Source organism: Papaver somniferum, chromosome 6, assembly GCF_003573695.1.
Source record: "Papaver somniferum cultivar HN1 chromosome 6, ASM357369v1, whole genome shotgun sequence".
Classification (NCBI taxonomy): Eukaryota; Viridiplantae; Streptophyta; class Magnoliopsida; order Ranunculales; family Papaveraceae; genus Papaver; species Papaver somniferum.
In genome coordinates this window covers 95239326-95253584 of record NC_039363.1, presented here as the reverse complement: position 1 = coordinate 95253584, position 14259 = coordinate 95239326, and the positions used below count along the sequence as shown (strand labels likewise).

The 14259-nt window shown below is 36.5% G+C and overlaps 4 protein-coding genes across 4 annotated transcripts; 3 read left to right on the top strand and 1 right to left on the bottom strand.

Annotated features, from left to right (window-relative positions):
- Positions 1-4203: 4203 nt before the first annotated feature.
- Positions 4204-5172, top strand: LOC113288471 (defensin Ec-AMP-D2-like). The gene is made up of 2 exons (XM_026537511.1): positions 4204-4492; positions 4736-5172. The coding sequence occupies exons 1-2, from the start codon at positions 4426-4428 to the stop codon at positions 4933-4935; spliced, it is 267 nt and encodes an 88-aa protein (XP_026393296.1). The 5' UTR covers positions 4204-4425; the 3' UTR covers positions 4936-5172.
- Positions 5173-5479: 307 nt separating this feature from the next.
- LOC113291136 (receptor-like cytoplasmic kinase 185) lies at positions 5480-6768 on the bottom strand. Its single transcript, XM_026540703.1, has 4 exons — positions 6670-6768; positions 6365-6563; positions 5902-6269; positions 5480-5815 (listed from the first exon to the last, which is right to left on the bottom strand). Exons 1-4 carry the CDS (start codon positions 6766-6768, stop codon positions 5480-5482), a joined length of 1002 nt encoding a protein of 333 aa, XP_026396488.1.
- Positions 6769-6991: 223 nt separating this feature from the next.
- On the top strand, positions 6992-12232 carry LOC113291135. The gene is made up of 6 exons (XM_026540702.1): positions 6992-7184; positions 9846-9952; positions 10201-11338; positions 11425-11597; positions 11736-11884; positions 12031-12232. The coding sequence occupies exons 1-6, from the start codon at positions 6992-6994 to the stop codon at positions 12230-12232; spliced, it is 1962 nt and encodes a 653-aa protein (XP_026396487.1).
- Positions 12233-12295: 63 nt separating this feature from the next.
- LOC113291134 lies at positions 12296-12925 on the top strand. Its single transcript, XM_026540701.1, has one exon. The coding sequence runs from the start codon at positions 12296-12298 to the stop codon at positions 12923-12925; it is 630 nt and encodes a 209-aa protein (XP_026396486.1).
- Positions 12926-14259: the final 1334 nt, after the last annotated feature.

The window sequence follows — 14259 nt, the reverse complement described above, 5'->3', positions numbered from 1 at the left end:
TGAGATACCATGAAAAAAAAAAGTTGAAAAAAAAAAGAGAAATTGAGACCAGACCATTTGACCAAAAGGAATAAATTCAATAAAGTCGAGCACTGGTACCCTTGTATATGCCAGTTGTGTTGACCTAGAGTTAGGTTATTGAACACTGGTTCCCTTGTATATGCCAGTGTGTTGATATTAGTCAGACTAGTACCTCAATCCATTAGGATAGGTTCATTTTGGCGGAGGTCTTCAGACAGATATGGGAAACGACGTTCACTTAGTAAACATCAAAACCATCTATGTTTTTCTATATCCATCTTCTTGATCTATCCATGTGATTAGTTTTGACTCCGGATATTGATGTCCATAGTGCGACTATCTGAGTAGAGCTCTGTCACTTTATATGAATTTTAGTATGCTTGAGTGCAAACTCGTGTACAACAATTGGAATTTCGCATCAGGGTACTTCCTCCTGTAGCCAATAAGTATGCCAACCATGGAGATTCTTTAGTGCCTTCCAAAGTTCTGTGTAGATAGCTAAGGTCTGGAGTACAGGTTTTGTGGGTATATCTCTTGTAAGCCCTCCCGAGACTATAACTCGGCCACTAGGGACACCTAGGGGTTTAAAGGCTTATTGCATACGCTAAATGCAATGGACGATGCCTGCGTCAGTGAGTTAGGATTTTTATTTTATTTAATTTACTCGAGGACGAGCAAATAATAAGTTTGGGGGTATTTGATAGACACATTTTTGTGTCTAATTTGTCTCGATTCTATATATTGATAGTGCTCATTTTTGTACTTATTATGGTGTTTTATGTGTGTGTAGGTATTCTTGGCCAATAAACATTTTTGGAAAAATCGGCTCGAAACGTTGCGTAGGGCACCCCCGGAGACACTTGCTATTCGGACCCCTCAAATGGATAAGGGGTGACTAATTACTAAGGGGCATCCATTTCCAGGCAGCTGCTAAAGGGAGACCAGCACAGGATAGGGGGAGGTCATCTTCATCGTTTTAAAAACTGAAATTGGCGGGAAATTTTGTGCATGCAACTGGCAGAGTTGGGGATTGATTTCGAAGGTGTTTTAGTGAGATTCAATCGTCAGAATTGATTGGGCTGGACGTGATTCAACTAAACAAGCCTGGTGTAGTCGTTTGTTTGGATCGAATTGGGCTAGAAACCGAGTTGGAGCTAAACAGGGAAAGTGTTTTTACACGGACCCTATTGAGATTATTTTTAGAAGTTCTAGAGAGACTAAAGACCTAAAACTCTTTCCAAAGATACATATCTATGTAAGGAAGAGTTTGAGACAATCGGGAAAGCTCAGAAACGCGTGGAACAATTTAGAGAAAAGATTATTGCCGTAACTTCCAAGGAAGGAAAGAAGAGATTTCGATGAGTTTTTGGGGAGATTAAATCGCTTTGTTGGCTATATATAAGTTGCTGGGAGTTCAAGGGAGAAAGTCGAGACTTTGGGGGACCGAGCTGAGGGCTTGGTGAAGCTGCAGAGGTGAAAATCAAGAGTTGCAGAGAAGAAGTTTCTGCTGCTGAAGAACAACGTCGTAGAACACTTCGCAACTTAGCAAGAAACCGTTACCTAATCTTTCAAATCCAATACCTTTGTAACAGATTTGCAACAACCATTCTTGTTAGAATTTATTTGTAAGGGCAGCTTCCGTAAAAGTGGATTCTGTAACAATTATATCTGTTACAGATTCACTTCTTCAATAAAAACACCTATTTGAGCCATGATTAAATATTTTGAGCGTGTTTTTGACATGAGAAGCTAAACCCCAACACTGGGATGATGGAGGAAGCCCTATTTCACACTGGAGCTAAGATATTTCTATTAATAGAATCATGTATTGGTGGTTGCTCTAGAATATATTTAGAAGTACTAGCAGGAACCCTTGTTGAGGTTTCAGTTACAGATCTGTCACAGATATCAAAAGGTGTATGAGGAATCTCTGCTCTAGCAATGGATTTTTGCTGAGCTTTACTTGCTGTTTGATTGTTGCTCTGCACATTCTGTAGTTAAATGACCAACTATTTTGCAATTGTGACAGAATTTTGGACACACAGGAATTGGAATATTCTAAAAAAAACCACCATATTTTGAGGTTAATGATCAGGTTTTACAAGGAACTGGGTTTCAAACTTTCGGCCATCAAACATTCATACATCTAAAGCTTAAGTTTGAGTTCGTTTTCCTAGTTTAGGATTGGAATTCTGGAAGGAGAAGATATTATTCACCATATGTAAGGAAATTGGAACACCTATTAAGATAGACACAGCTACTGCCCAATGTGAAGTTGGATATTATGCAAATGTTCTTATTGAGGTGGATTTTGCTCAACAAATTCCTAATAAGATTTGGATTAACTGACCTACCTTAATAGTTTGACGACCATATTCATTATCCAATTTGATAGTAAAGAAACCCCTTCCAAGTGGAATAAGTTTGCATTCTCCTCTTAACTTCCATTGTTGACGTAAAAAAACAGTAGCATCAACAAATTTTATCTTCTGTAAGCTTAATCTCCCGATGAGAGAAAACTTCCATGGATTTAAACATTCTTCAAATAGGTCATCAGGAAGTTCAATCGAATGAACTTTCGATGAAGAATTTTCATTATCTAAACCTAACTTTTTTGAATGAGAATCATCAGAACAAGTGTTTTTCAGATCAGAATCCATAAAAATACCTGAATTAATGACTCCAAATCATGAATATGTAATGAAAACAAGAATTAAGACACCAAAAATCACCTGAATTAATGTATAATAGCACGAAATTTGAGATCCGAGAAAGAAAAAATCCACTGAGTCAATCGCCGAGTTGCAGAGCGTGACTCGGTCGAGTTAGCAGTAAACTAACTATCGATCATGATGAAATCATGATCATCATCTTCATTATGATTTGTCAATGAAAAGAGAAGATTATAGATTATAGATTACAGATTTAGGATTTAGATTTTATTTTTTTTTATTTTTGTATGAATAGTGAAATTTAGGTAATGGTATAATAGACACTAGGATTATGATGTGATAAGGGATAGCTTCATTTACTATTTCATGACCCTAAACAGCCCCCAAAAGACCATCGACTTCAAAGCCCCAATAATAGAGTTAATATTTTTCTCACCTTATTCTTTTAGTAAATGAATTTTCTATTAAGCATGCATTAACATAAAAGAAATGAGTGTATTCTGCTACCCACAAAGAATGCAATCACGTATCTTTAAAATGAAAATCACCAACTATGTTCGTTCAGTAAAATAATTTTAGATGATTGTCATTTCATGTTAAACAGTTTCTTGTTTTCAAGATTAGATTATGTCGGTAGGATTTATAATTCTACTACTGATAAAGTGGTCAGATATGGCAGAAGAAACGCCGATATGGGTGTTGAACCTGCCATTTTTCATCCAACTTTGTAACCTTTTCTTCTCAGCTTTGATGTAATGCGCCTTGTGGCGGAATTGGGGTGGCCTCAGCCTCACCCCAATATCTCTAAATCTAACTCCTTAGAAATTTGATCTTTAGCCAAATTCATCACTGTAGTTGCGCGCTTAAATAGTAAATACTACTCCGGGGAGATAGTTGATTTTTTTTCTGTGCATATACTCATGAAAACAGCAACTGGTGACATACGCAACACACGTGAACGGTACCAGTCAATCAATCAATGAAATGGTGTACACTTTCATCGTTTTCCTTAATCTGGTTGGTGAATACTTATCGGTTGAGAGATATTTTGGATTTTCTTTTGAAAATTCTTGTCATCAATCCACTAAGAAACATGTAAAGTGCAAGCCGTGTATTGTGCATCTCTTTCGACTACTCACAAATCAAAATCAAAGTGCAAGTGGAGTGCATCGATTTCATGCGCATTTTTGTTGTTTTTGTTTATCTTCTAGTCCCATCCCATATTACAATTCCAATGTGATTTTACCGACACTGTAAATGAAAATGACAATAACCATAAAAATTTCAGAAAATCCGTGGTAGTTTATTTATGGAGATAGTCACGTACCAGTACTCTCACTGACTAGTCACAGTCGCACTGTCACAGTACACGTCTCCACGCTGCTGCGGTATATAGGTAAAATTATTGATGAGAAATAATTGTTGAAATCGGTCCCACTAAGGGGGTATCATTCGGATTTGGTTCCATTTCCTTTACTTTCTTTAAAGGTATTCAAAACCATATCGTCTTTCACTTAAACCAAATTAATTAGCTTGGACTTTGTAGGTAGAGAAAATCCTTAAACCCAAATTAATTAACTTGGACTTTGTAGGTAGAGAGAATGCCTATATAAAGGACTAGCTCTAGTTAGCTTTTCTTTCATCCCTTGCACCACATAACTTCACTTCATTCTCTGTTTCTTCTCTTTTCATTCTGTAACTAGCTAGTTTATTTACTTATAATTCCGTCAATATGGAGCGTTCTACTCGTGTATTCTCAACCACTGTTGTAGTTCTTATGTTGCTTCTTCTCGCTACTGGTTTGTTCTTCATCTCACTTTCTACCTCCTCTTTTTAGTTTCATATACATATGTACATATTTAACTTGTTATTTAAAAGATTATGAACTCATAGTTAACGGTCCAAGGGTGTCGCAATTCAAGATCTCTTGACTTATTATAATGTTCTTGTATTATTATTTGGTTTTACAGAACCAAACATGATTTGTGCATTTATATACTAATTTTGTGTACTAACTGGTTGTTTGATTTTGAATTTTGAAGAGATGGGGCCAAATGTAGCTGAAGCCAGGCTCTGCGAGTCAGCCAGTCACAGATTCAAGGGAATATGTGTAAGGAAGAGTAACTGTGGTGCTGTTTGCCAAACTGAAGGGTTCTCCGGTGGGAAATGCAGAGGTCTTCGTGCTCGCTGCATGTGCACTAAGCATTGTCATCAAGAAGAAGAAGCTGAAGTAAAAAACTAAACCCAGAAATCAAGAGGTGTCTATGATGTTATGTTAGAATAAAATGTTAAAATGCAATTAAGTTTGCATTTTCTCTAGGATTGTGCTTTTGTTGTTGTTGTTGTGGTCTGGCCTTTTGCTTAAGAATTCTCATGCTGGTACTGTCATGGATTTGGAACCTACCTTTGGGATGTGTCTTCGTGTAAACTTAATTTATGTTGGATATGGATGTTTTTAGTGTGATCTGATTGGCCTTTATGATGTTGCATAGTTTCACTGAAGTTAATTTGGATCTCACAAATGAGGTTAGAGCAACCATATTTTCGCTGGTTATTTGCCACCCCATCGTCATCCGGTTGAATCACCGCTTTAATTACTGTAAATGGATAAGGACCCAGAAATTATGTGTACAAGCAAAATACAGCTTGCTTCTACCCCATTAATCTCATTCTATATTCAGTTTTTACCTCAGCTGAAAAGAATTACAATAACATTTCTTCCAAGAAAGTGGGCTGTCAGTTTTCCGAATCTGACAATATAAATATCATACAAGACTAAAAGTGACTCAGGTTGGGAAAGACCAGACGTGCTGCCATAGCTCTGTCAGTCTTTCCTTGTCAAGATTGCCAATTGTTAATGTGCCTGCGCGATTAATCTGGATTGTCTTTGGGTCATAAATTTGAGAGGCTAAATTTGATAGAACGTTCACAACATCTCCTATTCGAGGCCGACTGGCATCTTTAGATTGTAAACACTCAGCTGCAAGAGAAAGAGCTTGATACAGGCCTTGCTCTGGATAACGGCCTTTCAGTAGTGGATCAGCCAACGCAGTGAATTCATGACCGCCCACCAGTTTACGTTTTGCCCGCACAATCACCAAACAAACAAGAAGTTCAATCAGCTGGTATATTCTCATTCTGCATCTGCTCAGTTTTACCCATTCACTTAGAAATGTTTATAAAGTAAACAACTATTCAACTAATTTACCCATTCAATGAGACTAGGTCTAATCTCAGCCATGCGCCCTGAAATCAGTTCAAGCAAGACAAGGCCAAAACTGTAGATGTCGGATCGTTGAGTGAGTTTAAACTTCATATAAAATTCAGGTGCATGGCGATAACACTGACTGCTGAAAATCCTTGCATGGTTAGACTTGTCAGATTCCGGAATCCGTTCTTTAAACCCAAGGAAATCTGACAGCTTGGGGTGATATCCTTTGCATAGGAGAATGTTGGAAGGTTTGATATTTCCATGGATTACTGGAGGCTTTGATTTTTCGTGCAAGTATTTTATTCCTTTAGCTGCAATTTTAATCCTTGTATTCCAGTCCAGAGGCTTCTTATTGGGCGGAAGATCTAAAACAACATAATCATACCACATTGAGTCATCTTAGTGCCAATAGAATGCGGTCAATGAAAGAAAGGGATTGAGTTACACTAGGCCATCTTACCATGTAAATGATCCTTTAAAGATCCCGACGGCAGGAAGTTGTAAACGAAAAATATCTGGTCTCCGTCAATGCAGTAACCGATCATATCGACTATGTTAGGATGGTATAAGAGGCTACGCAAATTAATTGTCGAAGACAATGACTGGCCACGGTAGATGTTAGATACGCTTTTCTCGTTAACTTGTCTAACTGCAACTACCTGTGAAAATAACATTTGTACATTACTCACCACGAGTAATTCAAGAACAACTTATGAATTGACAAAGACTATACTGGCTAATGCAAACACCTGTTCAATTTTTCACCAAGTTGTTGACTGATGCACTGAAAATTTTGTTATGGCTAGTAGAAACAAGCTTATCTGGCCACTGCTCTTTAAGCAACCTCTGAATGTACGCCCGCATTTTCCTTCGCCCAAAATGGATTCTGGTGCAAAATTTCCCGTGGCAGCAGCAAGTTCTTGGAACGTAAACTTAGTAACAGCGGTAAAATCTTCGGCATCACTATTGGAGTTTCCACAAAATCTTAAAATTCTACAGAGATGGTTATAAGAGAAACAATTCAAGTTATGTCAAATATGTAAGGTGCAACAATATTGGAACTAGGTCTAATACTTACCCCGAATTTATGTTTGCCATATTCTGCTTTGTTTTAGAGCTTGATCAATCAGTGACAAAGAGAGATCCCTCGCAGGAACGAAAACAATCCACAAAAGAACTGTTGCCTGCACCTGCTGCACTGCAACAAAAAAATGAAGGACCCAAAAACCAAAGGCTTACTGTTGTTCTCTTCAAGATCCCCGATGTTAATGCAAGTTTTGGTACCTAACCCCCCTGAATGATACACTTATAGAGTTGAAACCAAAGAAGAAGGCATTTAGGCTACTAGTACTTGTTTCCTGCTGCTGTCGAAGGATCTCTCCCATTAATGAAAAAAATTATCTGTTTTAAATGCCTTCTTTTATGGAGTTGGAAACTTCCATTTTTTTGCCAATTTTAGACGTTGAAAGACCATGGGCTTGGTCTCACGCGGTAAATCTAGTTTGGGTATGTTCTTTTTTGAAGAATGGTTTTTTTTAGGGACCATGGCATTTTTTTTTTTTTTGAGGGGACCATGGTTTTATTAGGTCACCTTCCCTATAATTATATGGGGTGTTTTAAAGTGTTGAAATGACTAACCTACCATTTAACCTAATTTAATTTAAAACCAACCTAATAACCACCTATATATGTATAACCACCACCTCTTCCCACCACCACCGCCGATTACCACCACCACTACCTTCGATTATCCCACCACCAACCACCGATTACCACCACCTCCTCCTCCCACCACCACCGCCCACCACCACCGATTACCACCACCACCACCAATAACCACCGATTATCACCACCACCTCCGATTACCGCCACCACCAACCACCACCACCTATATATATAGCTTAATTTAAAACACTAACAAAGATATTCTCACAAACCCATTACTTGTCATTCGTTTTTGGTTGAATAAATGAGAAGTAATCATCAAAATGAGTTGAAAATGGAAGTTGCAGAGAGGTTTAATGGTGGTTTTTTTCAGAGAAAAGTTCGGTTACGTCGCAAAAAACAAGTTTCAGCCGAACTTTTAGTTCGGTTACGTCGCAAAACGTTCGGTTTCGTCGCACAAAGTTCTGTTATCACGAATTAATTTTTTCTTAACCAAACTCAGAGTTCGGTTAATTTGCAAAAAATACTATTAACCGAACTCCTTGTATTAGAACAACACAAGTCCATAAGTTCGGTTCCTTCGCAAAATAAGGATATCACCGAACTTTAAGTTCGGTTGGTAGAGAAATTTGATATGTAACCGAACACACAAGATGTACCCAAATAAATTGTTAAGTTCAAAGTTCGGTTACCTACCATTTTATACTAGGTAACCGAATATAGAACTGTAACTTTGGTTTTTTTTTTATCGGTGAGTTCGGTTAGATACGCTTTTGGATAAAAGTTTGCGAACCAACCGAACTATGTACAGTTGGTAAAATTTTATTTTCACGTAAAGTTCGGTTACTTATTGTTTGCAAAGCAACCGAACTTCTAGACCCTAAAGTTCGGTTACATTGCGGGTAAACCGAACATTACACTGTACGACCAAAACCTCCATTAACGAGTGAGTTCGGTAACCTGCGTGTTTGGAAAACGTAACCGAACTACACTTTCAGGTGTGTTCCGTTACATGTTCTTGACATATGGTAACCAAACTGGCCCAAATCTACATAAAAAATTTCATTTTTTTGAAATTTTGGAGCAATTAAACCAACATTATCTAAGTTTGAAGCATACCTGATAACCCAGATGCTCTTCCTCCGGTTGTGGTTGGTAAATTTTTTTCATGTTTTTCTTCTTCATCTTCTCTAACTTTACTCTCTCAATAGTTCTACTTCTTTAGCTTAATCATTTCACTAATGATTACCCAAAATTAATCAGGAGGATAGTTTAGGTATTAATATAAATATCTAGATAAGGGGCGACCAAGATTTACTTCTAAATGTCATACTAAAAATAGAACCATGGTCCCCCAAAAAAACCATGGTCCCCCAAAAATCGTTCTTTTTGAAGCTAAGCAGTTTTTTGGCTACATAATCAATTCCATTTTAAGCAACTTTCAAAAAAGTAAATTACAATGATAAGTGGTTAGAATGAGCTTGAGTCAGGTTGTTTGCCATCAATCCGTGTTGACCACCTGTAAATTGCAATGATAAGTGGTTAGAATGTTTGCCATCAATCCGTGTTGACCACCTGTAAATTGCAATGATAAGTGGTTAGAATGAGCTTGAGTCAGGTTGCTTGCCATCAATCCGTGTTGACCACCTGCAGTAGTTTTTTTTTTTTGATCATTGAGTTACTACACAAAATTGGTTAAAAAGACCAAAATTAACAATTTCTGGGCGAAAAAGATATTTAGATTTTGATATTGTTTAAATGGACAAAAATGTAAAAATAGTCAGGATGTAAACAGTTTCATCTTACCCATTTTCACATTTTTTTTTATTTTTAATTTACATCAGGACGCATCCAGTTTCATCCTGGCTATTTTTTAAGTTTAAGTCAGGATGAATCTAGTTTCATCCCTGTTATTTTTTTGGTGTCCATTTCACCCATACTAATTTTTACTTGTCCATTAGAACCATGTTTTCAAAATATTTAGACAAATGACCCATTTTCTGTAGTTACTAAAAGGAAGATGCTAAGGAAATTTCGTATGTGTTTCATGGTTTGAGTATGGGGACAAAACTACACTCCTTAGCCCATCGGAGAACCTGGCCATAAAAAATTCTTTGTAACCAACATTGGTGAATGCAAGAGCATCACCGGCCCTTATAAGACATATTCTGAATCAACCCCGTAGACAGCCATAGGAACTGGTGGTGGAGTTGCAAACAGGAAATCCTTCAAATCTTTTGCAAATAAATTTGCTCTAATTGATCTTCCAATGGCAGGTGGTAGATTTACTTGGACAACTTCTCAAAATCCTCCAATTTTGATAAGGTTATATAGATTCTTATTGTCTCCAGATTTTCAAGATCATTGTCCTGCTCCAATGCAAGTGAGATTGAAGAGGCCTATCTCTGATCATGCCCCTATCATGTTATGTTGCAATTCAGGTGAAAAGCTCAAGTCCCCTTTCATATTGGATAACTTTATTCTAACTCATCCTGATGTTTTAAATAATCTAGAAATGTGGTGGAATAATTTGTCTTTTGCAGGGAAGCCAAGTTTTGTGTTTTCAAAGAAACTACAAGCTCTTAAATTTCTGATTAAGAACTGGCAGAAAGTCACTTTTGGTAATTGCAGGTTCAATTAGATAATTTAGAACTTACAATTGATTTTCTAGATAACTTGGAGGAAGTTAATGTGCTAGATGATGAGGATGTGGTGGCTAGAGAACAAGCAAAGATAAAGCATGCTGAAGTGTCCATGACTTTGGATAGAAGAATTGATCAGAGAGAAAAAGAAAGATGGATGAAGGATGGTGAGTCTAATTCAAGCTATTTACATAAACTTGCTTCTTTCAAGTATAAAAACAATAGTATAAATTGTTCGAAAATTGAAGTAAATTTGTGTTTTGATAAGAAGAAAATAGCCGATGAGACAAAAAGATTTTACTCTTCTTTGTTCACTGAACAATTTAGTGCAAGACCCTCTTTTGAAAATCTGGAGATGCATACTATTTCAGTTAGTGAGAGTATTAATCTTGAGAAGCCTTTTTCTGAAGAAGAAGTCAAGGAAGTGGTGGATAATTTTGGTGCTAACAAAAGTCCAGGCCCTGATGGTTTCACTATGGAGTTCTACAAGATTGGTTGGAAGGTGATTAAAAATGATCTCATGAAGGTTGTGAAGGAATTTGAAACTTCTAGTGTGCTGGATTGGAGGGTGAATTGCATAAACATTACTCTGATTCCCAAATGTGGTGGTGCAGTCTCTTTGCACAATTTCAGGCCTATAAGTCTCATTGGGAGTATATATAAAGTTATTTCTAAACATCTTTCTGAGAGGTTAAAAGTAGTACTTCCTTCAATTATTTCTGAATTCCAAGGGGATTTTGTGCATGGAAGGAAAATACAGGATGGTATGTTAATTGCTTCTAAGCTCATAGATTCAAAATTAAGGCAAATGGAATCTGGTCTAGTATGCAAAGTAGACTTTGAAAAGGCTTTTGACAATGTTAACTGGGGTTGTGTGGAGACTGTTCTTGCTAGATTTGGTTTTGGTTGTAAATGGAGGAGCTGGATCAAATGGTGCATAACTACACCAAGATTTGATGATTTGCTTAAGGGTGAAGCTACTGACTTATTCAAAAGTCAAAAAGGTATTAGACAGGGAGATCCTGTCTCTCATTTTCTTTTCATTTTAGTTGCTGAGGTTCTTTCTTTGATGTTCAAAAAAGAAGCTGCTCAGGGTCTTATCACTGGTTTCAAAGTTGCACAACAAGGTACTGAAATTACCCATTTGCAGCTGATTTAATTGTCTTTCTTAAGGATGATGAATCTCATATTACCAATTTGAAAAGCATTTTAGTATCCTTTGAAACTATATCTGGTCTAAAGGTTAACTTTAGGAAAAGCACAATTGTGGGTCTTGGTCAAATGCATAATGGGGAGTTTTGTGCTTATTTGTTTGGTTGTTCTTCAAAAAATTTTCCTATGAATTACTTGGGAATTCCTTTGGGTAGTAAGTCTAAATGTAAAAATGTATGGAATGATATCATTCAAAAATTTCATAAAAGACTAGGAGCTTGGAAGAATAGATACCTTTCAAAAGGTCAGAGGCTCATCATGATTCAAAGTGTGCTATCAAGTTTTCCTGTTTATTATCTTTCAATTTTTCAGATGCCAGTTAGTGTGGTCAAGGAGATGGAAAGAATCATAAGGAACTTCTTATGGGGTTCTTCTACTTCAGTTAAAAAAAGAAGTTGGGTTTCTTGGACTAGAGTGAATCTGCCAAAAAGTAGAGGAGGTGCTGGGATAAAGAAGTTACAGTTGGTAAACAAGGATTTGCCTGCTTAATGGATATGGAGGTATGGGAGTGAGAAAACTACATTGTGGAGAAGGATTATTAACCAGAAATTTGGTGGAATTACTGAAGTTTTATTTCCTAATCACTCTAACAAATCTGTTTGTTCAGTTTGTGGGATGGAATTCTGAAATCCAGAGATTCTGTTAAAACAGGTACTTCTTTGATTGTTGGTAATGGAAGTAGTATTTATTTTTGGAATGGTGTTTGGGTGGGAGAGCAGTCTTTGGAAGTTCTCTTTCCTACATTGTTTCATCTTTCTAAAAAGAAAAATGCAGTCATTAAGGATTTGATCTCTCCTGAGGGAGCTTGAGATTTGAATTTTTTAAGAAGTCTTAATGAGGAGGAGATGCTAGAGGTTGTGAATTTGCTAGCAATGATTGGTGATCCAAGTAGTCTGGGATTGAATGGTCTGGTTACAACAGATGAAAGACATTGGATCTATGGAAAAGGGAAAGGATTTTTTGTGGCTAATGCTTATAATGCTCTTGAGACAGATGACCTTCTTTCTTTCCCTGATAAACAACTTTGGAATCCTAGAATTCCATTGAAAGTGGATTTTCTGGTTTGGACTTTATGCTATGATGGTGCTCCTACTTTTGATTATATGCATAGTGCAGGAATGATTCAAGATGATGACTGTTTGCTCTGTGGTTCTCATACTGAAACCAATGCTCATCTGTTCATTCACTGTGACACTACAACTTCAGTTCGGGCTTTTTTCTTGCAAAGTTTTGGTATTACTTGGGCACATTGTTGTGATGTCATAAGGACAATATGGGAGTGGCGCAACAAGAAAAGCAAGTGCAGAATTAAGAGATTGTGGGGGTATTTGCCTTTTGCAATCTGGTGGTGTATCTGGAAAGAATGTAATAATAGACTGCACAACAATGTCATGAAGTCTATTGAGCAGATTATCACTGAGGTCAAGTGTCTTTTGTTCAATTGGACAATAAACACTGATATCTTTCAGGGTTATATTTTGTCAACTCTGTTATGTAATTGAGATGCTTTAATGCAACCATAGTTGTATTCTTTTTAGCTTAGTCACTTTGGTGGCTGAGTTATCTTTTTATAAAATATTCCCTTTTAAGTCAAAAAAAATAATCCAAGCCCTTACGATGAGGTGGTTCTTGAATCACCACAAGATTCTGACTGACTCGTTTTTTAGCTCAGAATCGCACTGAGTCATGTACGAATCAAACCGATTCATAGAATTCTCTTTCCCCTTGGTACCTTTTTTAATTCCTTGGAGAAAAACCACCACATGAGAATAGAAAACAAGATCTATGGGTCATACGATTCATGTAATTTTCTCTCTCCATTTTACATTCTTTTAATCAAAAAAACTACCCCACAAAAATATTGATAAAGACTTGACCAATTGAACTGTATGTTATGTTTTGATTGTAAAATGATTACGTATGACAATTCTATGATTATAAGTCCATAATTCTTCTCCAGTTGTACAATAATTTCGTTGTCAAAGATAAAAATTAGAGTTTTTGTTTTTGAGAATTGGCTTCAGAACTCCGCTTGTGTCACATAAATTTCAAATTCTTGATATACTAATGTCTTTGGTTCCATAGCTTATATTTTTGTTCATAATCCGTAAGATAGTTTGAGAATAAACATATGTTTGGGCACATCTAGAGAACAATCACCGGATTTAAAGAGAATCTCTTTGTGCTTCAAAAGTCTGATACAGGAGGTTGTAATATTGATAAGGTGATCCAATTTGAAGCTGAAATAGAAAAAAAATGAGATGATATTGAAGCTAGATGTTGGAGATAACAAAGGAAAGACAAATTTTATCGGGATACGGATAAAAAATACTAAGTACTTCCACATAAGGTCTAATTAAAGAAAATTCATAAATAGAATTGATAGTCTTAAGGCTCCATATGAGACCTAGTAATACTAGGCTAGTATAGTGAGAGAGCTCCTCTTGATAGAATCCTATTATTGGGGCTTGAAGCGAAGAGTTTTGGGAGCCCACTAAATGACAAAAATATATTCTAATATCACGGATAAGGGGACCAAATTTATATAAAAAGTAAAAAATATTCTTACCCATAAATAACCTAGCTAGTCTGGGGCTTATATGAATTTACTTGAGGCCTACCATTTTCTTCACCCACCTGGACTAAGGGATAACGGGTGTCTAAACTAGATAAAAATACTAAGTAACCCTCACTACTAAGATATAATTCTAAGGCTTATTCTTCTAGATTTGAAACTAATTCAAATCATTTCCCTTACAAACTAAAATTAAGACCTAATACATCGATCGATTCTAACCAGATTGATGGATTTAAAGGAAATTGTATCATCCCCTTT